This window comes from Malurus melanocephalus, unplaced genomic scaffold, assembly GCF_030028575.1.
Source record: "Malurus melanocephalus ecotype Western Australia unplaced genomic scaffold, MMel_1.1 scaffold_639, whole genome shotgun sequence".
In the NCBI taxonomy this organism is placed as follows: Eukaryota; Metazoa; Chordata; class Aves; order Passeriformes; family Maluridae; genus Malurus; species Malurus melanocephalus.
Window position 1 is genome coordinate 190,509 of NW_026623871.1, and position 11,165 is coordinate 201,673.

The 11,165-nt window shown below is 43.7% G+C and overlaps 1 protein-coding gene across 7 annotated transcripts in view; it reads right to left on the reverse strand.

Moving 5' to 3' along the window:
• Nucleotides 1-10,892, reverse strand: part of GTF2I (general transcription factor IIi) — a 105,841-nt gene extending 94,949 nt beyond the window's left edge. For 5 of the 7 annotated variants that reach the window (XM_057383565.1, XM_057383561.1, XM_057383564.1 and 2 more), the window contains exon 1: nucleotides 10,190-10,343. In XM_057383565.1, the coding sequence (XP_057239548.1) occupies nucleotides 10,190-10,194 (5 nt within the window). In that variant the 5' untranslated portion in view covers nucleotides 10,195-10,343. Of the gene's footprint in view, nucleotides 1-10,189; nucleotides 10,344-10,697 lie in introns of those variants that run through there. The other 2 variants (XM_057383562.1, XM_057383567.1) reach the window with 2 other exon arrangements.
• Nucleotides 10,893-11,165: the final 273 nt, after the last annotated feature.

Consider the following 11,165-nt stretch of genomic DNA (forward strand, 5'->3'; position numbering starts at 1 on the left):
AAATGGGAAAGAAAAAATTCCCAAAGAAAGGGAACAAAAGGAGAAAAATTTTAACCCACAACAGGGTGGAAGGAAGAGAGACTTTAGAACATGTAGTGGAAMAAGTCTTTGGTCAGAGGCCCTGGAATACCCGTCCTCTGTTGTGGCCCAAACATCCAAGAAAAGCTTATCTACATAAACAGTCCAAGGGTGTCATGGCCCATCAAAGGCCCTTGCTATGGACACTTCGACTAATCAACCCCTTCCATCTGCTGAAACCACGGAATAGGGGGTCACACACATGTGACCCCAGAGCCACAAACATCAGAACTGCACATGCTTTAAAAAGGTGGACCCATGCTAAACAGTTCCTGGAAAAGTTYGAAAATGCATAAACGGCTATAAATAGACATTAAGCTGATGCAATATGAAAAGTATTTAAAGAGATCTCTGTCAATAGCAGGTGAGCTTTTGGCAGATTGCCAAGCACCCAGCATCCGCTCAGGCAGCGTATCCTTTTGCTTTTCTGTCCCCTATTGTCATTTATTAAACTTGTAATTTTTTTTTTTAAAGAGTGAACCTCGTTTTTCACACTTCGCATGCAGAATTGCTACCATCCCTGGAAGGCAGTTTCTGATCCATAGGCACACAGTGGATCAAGCCAGGAAGCTTGTTCAAGGAAACAGAAGTGCTCCACTGGACTGGATCACAGCCTTGACGTTTACATAATTTGGGTTAAAGTTACAAGATGCTTATATGGCTTGAGTTACAGGAAACCTATATAAGGCAGATCATAGCTTTCTTTACAGTGTAATAGCTAATATATGATTAACTAGTTGCTTAATGCTTGAATAGACAAAAAACTCACCAGGTRGATAGTCTCAGAATAGATAACTATAGCTATATTAAGAAGCAGCAGGATGTACTAATGAGAAATWGGCAAAAATAAAGTCAGTTAGCCACAAAAGGAAGAATTTAGATCAATTAGAGACAGAAAATCCAAAGAACACMATAACTGCACATGCTCTGAAGACAAAGTTGAAAAGTTCACATGCRAGGAGAACCTTGAGCTTCCATCGATGAAGRCCCCCAAGACCACCTAAATTGGGGCAGGGCAAGCGCAGTTATAGAGCTGTTATACAACCATTATGTTAATTAATTCCATACCTGTATATAGTCATGTTATAATGACTACAAYATTGAGCAATACTGACTTTATAAATATACCACAGCACTTAACAGAGGTGGGAGAGACTGGTGGAAAAATCGCCCTCACCTCTAGCGCTGCAATAAACAAATAACTGCTCTACAGACACCAGTCTATGGGGTTTTATTTCTAGCCTATGCTTTTTTTTTTCTTTTTTTCTCAATATCTCAGAATCACATTTGGGTACAAAGTTGGGCCAGGTTAGGTTATCATCACATAAGTCTTCTAATAATATTTGGAAGAGTCTTTCCAAAGTATAAAATAATAGTATCTCATACTTTTTGAATACCCGTTTTTGAATAAGCAGTTTGCATGATGCCAGATCAGCATTTAATGCAGATTCAAGAGACATCCTTGCTRTACTGTGGGAGCATAAGAATATGTTTTCCTACCCACTTAACAGAGAGTCACATATTATTTTGCCAGTGGGCAGGGTGTTGTGGGTTAAAATTCCTCTCCTTTTGTTCCCTTTCTTTGGGAATCTTTTCTTCCCCATTCGTTGCTGGGATACGTAACTGCCGGTCATCCTTTTAATTGCTGGGTGATTAAAAAGACAATGATACCTATGCCACACCCTAATGGTCGGGCTAAGCGCTCAGAGAGAGCTTTTGTGTGGTGGGGGGGGATTGGGAGTTTTGGTTTTCGCGGCTTCTTGGAGAGGGGGTTCCTGCTTGCTGCACCGTGGTTTTCTCTCCTGTGCCTGGCCGGGGATTCCAGCTTCCGGGGGGTGAACTCTGCTCCATCCCGTCTCGCAGAGGGCGGGATTCCTGCTCGTCTCTGTGCGGTCCTGGGTTTCTTGCTGTCCAGAGGAGCACCGGCGTTTTCCGCTGTGAGTTTTGCAGAGAAACTTTTTCTCCATCCACCTCTGCCATTTTGTATTGATCATCACAGCCGCAGGAGATCTGAGCCAGCCGGGACCCGCGCCACCACGTCCCCTGCAGCCTCCGAAGAATCGTCGCACCCTCCCTGCCCAGCCGRGAGCCAGCAGCRTCCCTGCCAACTGGGACTGTAAGTTCACCAAGAGGGAGACTGTGTCTCTATAAGGCTGTCACTGGGTTGGGGACTGGGCTGGTTATTGCTATTGTTATTGTTACTTGTTTCACCTTGTAATATATATATATATTAGTAAAAACTGTTATTCCCTTTTACCCATATTCCTGCCTGAAAGCCCATGATTTTTTTTTTCAAAGCTATAATAATTCGGAGGGAAGGGGGGGTCATATCCACCACTCCAAGGGGGGTCCCTGCCTTCATTAGCAAACACCTGTCTTTCAAACCGAGACAGCAGGGTCAGCACAAAAAACACAGACCAACTTAAGGAATAAGTATAATTTACCGTAATGCAAATCTGCAAAGAATTACAAAACTATAAGCTAAGCAATACATCTAATTATTACTATAAAAGGTTGCCTACAGTGATTAAGAAAGATACATCACCAGATACCCCAATACTTTACCCCTTCATCCAGATAAGCGCAACAGCTGGGGAAGCCACTGTCACAGCAAAGGACCGGAGAACCAGTCCTGACAACTGGGAAATCATGCAGTGCATCCACCTGCAGGCGATGAGGCTTCCAACTTTTCTGTGACAGGCTCCTGTTTTTATACTGTTGAATAAACAACCATGATTTCTCCCGTGGGAACATCTGGTTTCATTCTCCTCTTGGGTTCTCCCAAAGCCTGGCCAAGGCTCAAAAACGAACCAAGCTAGTTATCTTTCATCCTATACCCCTACACAAGGCCAGATGTGGCTCTGTCTGATTTCTAAATATGGAAAAGTAAATACATGTTTCGCCAATGAGCAGACACATATATTATATTGCTAATAATACTCCATCAATGAGTGAAAATATATAAATATATATATATATATGTAAAATATTTGATTGGAAGAGTAGATAGTGGAGAGGAAAAATATCACCACCCATTAATCCAGCAACAAGATTTGATTGTTGCAATTTAGATATMYGTTGGTTGCAATTTAGATATCCATTGGTCAAAGTGATAGTTGCAGTCCTGATCCATCAGGGGTGGSGAAAGCCCGTGAAACACAGAGTTCAATGGGTTTGTGTAAGTTCAGTTCAGGTGGGAACACTCAGATGCCTCCCCTGAACAGAGGACAGAGTCTGGTGCAACACTGTTGGTCATGCACAATCCTATTGTGGAACGCCCCAGAAATGAGTCAGGGGCACTCTGAGGGCCTTGGATGGTTCTCATCAGCTTTCTCCCCCATCTGGCTCCAAATCCAGCTTTTCACTAAACAAATGTTGACTTGTTGTAGTCACCGTCCTGTGGTATGTGTCCCCTCTGCAACTGGGCTTTTCTTATACAGATCACAGGTTTGACCACCATACACCCAAAAACTCTCCTTCCCTTTGGCCTCAGCAAAGCACCTGCTGCTTTTGCAAATGTTTGCAAAGTTGATTGATTCATTAACCTTTAAAATTCCAGTCTCTTGCACCAAACCAACATGTATGTCAATCCTCATGTTTCTTGCTGGCTTCTACTTTTCAGAACAAAAAACCTTAAAATACTTGAGACAAGAGAGAACAAAAACACAAGGCACAGGTACTTTCCATCTCTCCTGTACTCACATGAGGCGGACCTGCCAGCCTTGAGAAACGGTCTCTAGAAGSGGCTTATCTGACACACAAAAAGCAAAAGCAAAACAATACTTGAGCTACACTTGAGCTTTATCAAGAAGAAACTCTTATTTAAGCATACAAAGGAAAYGTATGGAAAATTGGGTGAAGCATGAAGGACTATGTCTTTCTTAGAGAAGAGTATTACATAAGCAATAGTTTTTACCATTCACCAGAGGTATGCAAGCAGTTATTCCCAAAGTGATACATCTATCCCTTTTCTGTAATTCTCCAGAAAAGTAGCTGCGGATGCCAGAGCATACATCTCTCTGCTACCCCCTCACCCAGCATTACAAACACTAAACTAAATCTTAACACACTGATGGAAAAGCAGGTAACTCCCAAGAACCAAAAAAAGGTGTATGCAAGTTTATGTGAACTCATCCTTACAAACCACTGAAGATATATTCCCTAGGGGAAAGATGCCCAGCTCCTGCTAGATCCCTATGGACCACAATTTGGGGAGAGTTATTTCAGCAGAGTACAAAAGCACATGTTTCTTGATAGTACCAAACAAGTTACATTTCTTTAAAAAGGAACCAATGCTGATACACAAGACTCCTTCAAATACAGGACTCCTTAAACATAGGATTCCTTTAACTTATGAAACACAGAACTTCTTTAGCATAGGTACTTTAGTATAAAGTGCAGAATAATCAAAGCTGGGTGTTGACTGCTATGCTCAACTGCAAGACAAGGAGCCTAGCCCTGGAAAGAGGCTATGATAACAGGAAATACTATGCCTAATGCTAACTGCTCTTGAAAAAAACAAACTCCAGTGGACTAGGATGATGAGGGAATGGGATGCAAGCTAATGGCKTTGGCTGACAGCCTGCCTGCAGAACAAGGGCCTAGCCCCTATAGACTAAGGGATAAGCAGGAAGATGCATGCTAACTGCTGTTTTAATGACAAATAGAGGAATTGTCACAAGGGGATAGAAAAATGTAATAGGAGAATAGGAACATAGTCAATATACAATAATAAATGAAGTACAACCAATATATCAAAGTATGTAATTTGAGAATTAAGTGTGTATTAGCAAAACAGATGTGTTAAATGCATTAAGAATAGTGTACTGAGTTTGTAACCCCAGGATAAGGAAACTGCAAGTCAAATAAGACCCCCTAAGACTGTGACTTTAGATAAGTGACCAAAGCAAGGGGGATGATGAACTTGTAAACGTATCTTGATAAACTTGAATACGCATAATGACATGACAAAAACATGTAAAAAGTATAAAAACTGCACAATGGCCATGGCAGACACGCACATGGAGGTGTTAACCCCTGCATGCTCCCAGCCTGGCCAATGAAGGTGTGCTTTACTTTACAGTACCTTGCAGTGGGTTAGATTCCTTTGAATCAATGCAGCAGTGGTGGAAATTTTAGGGACCTAATCAACAAGAGGGAAGATTACATCTGTGAAACAGATAATAATTGACAGAAAAGCTGTGGGTGATGTCCACAGTTTAGGGTTTGGCGTGCTTCAATGCTCTCTGACTTGAAGAAGGAAGTTAAGAAAGCCTGGGAGAGACATATACTGCCACAAAGAGGACAACTGGAATGCAAAATTTATAGAACACAAGAACATTCTGCAGAAACCAAAGAAAAAGAAAGAATTAAAGGCAATTCAGAAATTGTACTGAAACTCTCCCTACCTGGAAAAAAGATAACAAAAAGACTGAAAATGACAAGCAAGAAATCATTAAACAGAAGACAGAATACTTATTAATAAGAGAACTGTAACTTGCAGCCAATGAACACTAATTCYTTTGTTCGCTAAAATGTATGAATAGTTAAAAGTTTCGATAATTGGGGTACATGTTCAGTGGAGCAATCTCCCATGTACCTCAGTGTGGAATAAAGTAATGTTGACTTTCTAACCAAACAAACTGGCTGGAGAGTTTATTTCCTGATTTTCAGTGACAATTACAGAGAAGGAACGCAACAAATGATACCATTAATAATAAAATAATCTAAGCTGGATTAATTAATTCTTGGCTGTTGCAGCTTTTACATCTTGGCTTCTTTGCCTTCTGGGCCAAGATACAATTCAGCATATTTAACTCTGCCAAATATTGCCCTGAGTGACAGACAACATGGAAAATAGAAATTTTCAGTTCCTTTGAAGCAGCAAAGTAAGAGTTTAAAGATTAACTAGCAAAATAGATAAAAAAATGTAGAAGTATGCACACAGGATGGCAGCTGGAACCAGTGGAGAAATAGATAATGAGGAATATAGTGGKTTTTGTGGCACAATTAYGTRACAAGAAGYAACAACAATGCCTCAAGAAAAATTCAAGGCAAGATCATCTGTAACRTTGGGGGCACTCAGYGAGTAMGACCACCACAGRTCCCTTTAGATGGCCCCCTAGAACCATGAAAGGACTTCCAGTAGGAGGCAGATGGATGCCAATCACTTCTAGGAAAAATGATGCTTATATACTAGGAAGCACACTGTAATAAATATGTATGAATATGGAATAAAGYTGTAAAGTTTCACACCACACATTCAATTAGAGGAGAAATCCTCTGAATGTGTCCAGTGCTGTAGTGAAGAATGTCTGCTTTCTAATACTTCAAATTGTGTTAGCAGTTTATATCTGTATCATACAAAGAACACAAGTTTGTTCTTTCTCTACAGATGAATGTTCACAAGCTGTTAATTGCAACTGAATCTTTTTAAACAGACCTTTCATTACTTTTCCTGCAGTTTGGTTCAATGAYCCCATGTTATAGAGGAATTTCAGTCTGACAGTTAGCAGATATCCTAACCTAGAAACTGTTGGGGTGCAAATCTACTACCAYCAGCCTTTCTGTGGTACATCCACCCTAGCCACAGCACACGCAGAGGAGATTCTCATCTTCACATTCAGCATCTGTCCATGGCTGAACTTTGCAACCCCATTAGGATGATCTACATTCACTCTTACAACATGTCACTGATTMTCTTAAAATTATAAAAATACCCTGTAAGTAACAATTTTCAGCTTCTTCGAACCATTACACTGCTCATGCATACACACAAAAAGCTTAAGAGCAAGGGTATCAAAATGGTATCACTCATGGTATCAAAAACTGTTAAAAATAAAAAAACCTCCTTAACATCAATGTAGCATTAAGAAGCAGGCATTCTTTATTCAGCCAGATGMAAAAGGGGATATTTCCTCCAAAATACTGTGCGTGTTAATGGCAGAAAAGCTCCTGTTTATTATACACTATATTTTACCTACATAKTCACTGATTCTCCCAGAATAAACATACATATGGTAATCATATCCCCCAAATCATTAGTGTATTTTCCCTACCCTTTATGCAAGCATTTTTCTGTCCTGGAGGTCTCTTTCTGTCCTGATGGTCCCTGATGACTGGCGACCCCAAAGTCATACCTGACCACTCAGTGAACTGGTAAAAGTTGGCACAACCAGGCTGGTTGTGTTACAGTTCTTCTTACAGAATGGGCACTGTGAAGTTCCAGCACATCCAGCAGCATTCATACAGCACCAAGTCACAAGAAATGARCAGCATTTGCTAGAGTGAGAATGGGGTAGAGGGAAGGGTTCATCACAGAGCTGTGAGACYTCCCCAAAACCAAGGACAACTAATGGTATTTTTTTCTAGGTAATTTTATGGTACTCATCACCATGACTTWTTGGTCAGCCTAGATGGCCTCTGATACTCTTAAGAACCATTAAAAGAGTAAAAAACAATTCCAGCAGCTGCTGGAATTTGGAAAGTGTCCTACTGCAGCATCTAGGCATTCATAAATTACACTGGAATAATGTAAACAAAATGAAATATTAATCACAGCACCAGTGACCATCTGATAATTCCTGGTTTTACCAGTGTCATTATATTCACTTAGTCAATATGATGATCATGTTCACTAATAATTACTTTAGCTCTGTGTGTCCATCAACACCTACACAGATTATTTAAGAAATTATTAACCTAAACTCTGTTGGAATTTATTTAATTATAACAGCATTGCTGCTGGCACATTTTTCAGAGAGAGGAATTGCTGTCCTCACTCGTGCAAGCCAGTCCTTTGTATTTCCATGTCATACTGCAGTGGTCACATACAGCAAACAAAAGATTCAGATAGGTKTAAGGGCAAACAAAATTTTTCTGGAGTTCTCACATAGAGCTAATCTAAGCACCCATCCACATTCCAACACCTTGAGGGGAAAAAATCATCTGATCAGTTTACAGCTGATATCCAAAGCGGMCACCTGTGCATGGTAGCTTCATGAAATCAAGTGTTCTGTGTCCTTTATTGCATACTGCTGCCTACCACAGCACACATACAGGCACTAGGAAACCAATAATCCCATTACTCTTCAGMAGTAATCAGCTCTCTCCGTTTGGTCTTTTCATTCCCTCTGCATTCCCCYCTTCCTTCTCTCTCCCTTGTTCCTGTAATTCCATTTAACCAAATAAACCACAACATTGATTTCCATGCAATCAATTACATCTGCTCTTCTTTSTATTAAAGGAAGAACATTGGTATTTATGTCAATCCTGTTTTGAGGTTCTTGATATGGGGGAATGAAAAAGTTAATAACCACTGCTTAACTAAGCTTATCTTACTCAACATACCATAGTGCTTGCTTATCTCGCTCAACATTAATCTTGCTGACCGAGAACTGTAAGGAARAAGACATCTGTGACAGAGTTCCTATTTTTTGGACCCTTAAACCGGTCAAAACCAGAGGTTTGGACTAATACCAAGGAGCCAGGGAGCATGCGCAAGGATCAAGGGTGAACAGTTAAGTTCTGAGGAAGACTCTTCATCAAAGAACCACCTGAAGACCACTGCCAAGAGGCAAGACCCATATGTAAACACWTGCAGACTCATTAGCATAGGAAGCAGGGATAGGCTGTGAATATGCATAKGCATACTGAGTAATGCAACGAATATGTATCCTGTAACCCAATATAAACTGAGAAGCTGTACCACCAGCACATGCGTGTCTTTGGAGGGCAACCTCCCACACACCCAGTGCTGAGAATAAACACACCTACTTCACAACTTTAACAAGTTGTGGAGTCTTTCCAAGCATCAGCTCTCTTCACCCAGAATAAAAAGTCCAGGGACCAGAAACAAAAGTGAATTCAACATGCAAGAGTTTGGGAATGTGTCAGTAACTTTATCCTAAGAAAATTACAAATACACAATCTTTTCAGAGGAACACAAGTTTCAATCAAACTCCTATGAAAAGGCTCTCATGTCCTGATGGATAGGAAAAAAGGTTACTAGTAGTGGTACCTCAGTTGTCCCAAGGATCCCCCATATCAGGCTGCTTAGGAGACAAACTTTTATGCCATCTAATTTACCTAACAGAATTACAAGTCTTTTTTTGTTTGCCTGTTCCTGATTTTAGTTTCTTTAAAATGTTTTACTAGATTTTGTTATCTTAAATGCAGAGTTAAAATAAGACAAGTGGGAAAAAAATATTAGGTATATTTAAAAAAGAAGTCTAAAAGTTGTTCGTTATTGGGAGATACCTACTGAAAGACTTGTACACTGACAACTCAGCTAAATTATTAGTTTACAGGGGGCAGCTGCATTCATGGAACAGTCACCATGCAGATGTTTCTCTAAAGCACCTCACATACCAAACCTTTGATAAAAGAAGCCTGCAGCCAAAGAACTGGCAACACAACAGGTGATACCCAAACTATTTTTGATTAAAACCACTGTTGAGAAGCCAAGAGAGGTCAATGTTTTATGTTCATATAACATAAAACATTTCAGGTATACAGTTATATACCAACCTCTCTTTAACACCAGGCTGACAGGCTTGTGCAGCAATTCTTTGTCATCACCTAGAGTTGTTTTTTTGTTGGTGGCTATGCTGCAGCACACAGGGCCATGAAGATGATTACAGGGATGGAACAACTCTCTTTTGAGGAAAGGCTGAGAGAATCGGGATTGTTCAGCTTGGAAAAAAAAAACGCTCCAAGGTGATCTAATTGTGGCCTTCCAGTACCTGAAGKTAGCCTACAGAACAGCTGGACAGGGACTTTGAACAARGGCCTGGAGAGACAGGACTAGGGGGAACGGCTTCACATTGACAGAGWGTAGAGTTAGACGGGATATTTTGAGGGTGAGGCCCTGGCACAGAGAAGCTGTGGCTGCCACATCCCTGGAAGTGTTCAGGACTAAGCTGGACAGCACCAGAAGCACTAGAAGCGACCTAGTCTAGGTGAAGGTGTCCCAGCCCACGGTAGGGAGTTAGAACTAGATGATCTTTAAGGTCCTTTTCAACCCAAAGTTTACGGTGATACCACAATTTCTACCCAGCGGTTTGCGGCATGCGTGCCAGTGCCTGCCTTGGGTGCGGCGACGGCTCCTCACCTCATGTCCCTGCGCTGCTGTACACAGGCCCGACCTGGGCTCAGGCCTCTCCTCTGCTCGCAGTCGCGAATGCCCGGCCAGAGGAGCCGCTGTTCTGCTGGTGGGCCGGCCCAGGCTCCACGGCAGCTCAGTCACATTACATTACATTACATTACATTACATGGCACGGCACGGCCTGTCCCGGCCTGTCTCGTCTTGTCCCGTCTCGTCCCGCCCCTTTCGCGCCCGACGGCCGCCGCCTCGCGCAGGTCTCCGGCACGCGCGCGCCGCCCCGACAGCCAATGGGAGGCGGCGGSGGCGGCGGGGCGGCAGCGCCCCCTCCCGCCAGCGGCTGAGACGGCGGAAGCAGCGCACCCCCACGAGGGAGCGGCGCGAACAGCGGCCATGACCGCTGAGCCCCCTCAGCCCCTCACAGCCCCCTCAACCCCACAGCCCCCGGGCCCGCGCGTCACGGTCCGTCCCTTGCCTCGCCCCGCCCCGCCGGGCCTGGGCCCGCCCTCCCACTCACCCGCCCCGGGCGCGGGCAGCCCGGTCCCTCTGGCTGGAGACGCCGCGCGGCTGCGGGGGGAAGGCCGAGGCAGCGGCGCTTTCCCCGCGGGCTCCGGGCACTGTCGAGTGGCCCCGCTCCTCCTGCGCGGTCCTGGGCCGACCCCAGCGCCGCACCGGGCGGGGGGTGGTTCGTTCGCGCAGCCGCGGCGGCGCAGGCGCTCGCGGGGGCCGCCGGGAGTCGCAGTCTCCGGGCAGGAGCTCCCGCCGGGCACCGCCCCAGGGGCAGCGGCCGGGCACGGCCACCCCTGGCCGGGGGGTTGTGSCAGCCGCGCTCTGCCTGCGGCGCAGTCGGGCAGCTCGGGGGGCTGCGGCGCGTTGTTGTATGCCGCTGTCCGCACGGATCGGCCGCGCTGAACATCCAGAGCTGCTCTCCTGTGCAAAACGAAGTTCACTCTCCTGTTAAAATTTACAAGTTTAATAAATGACA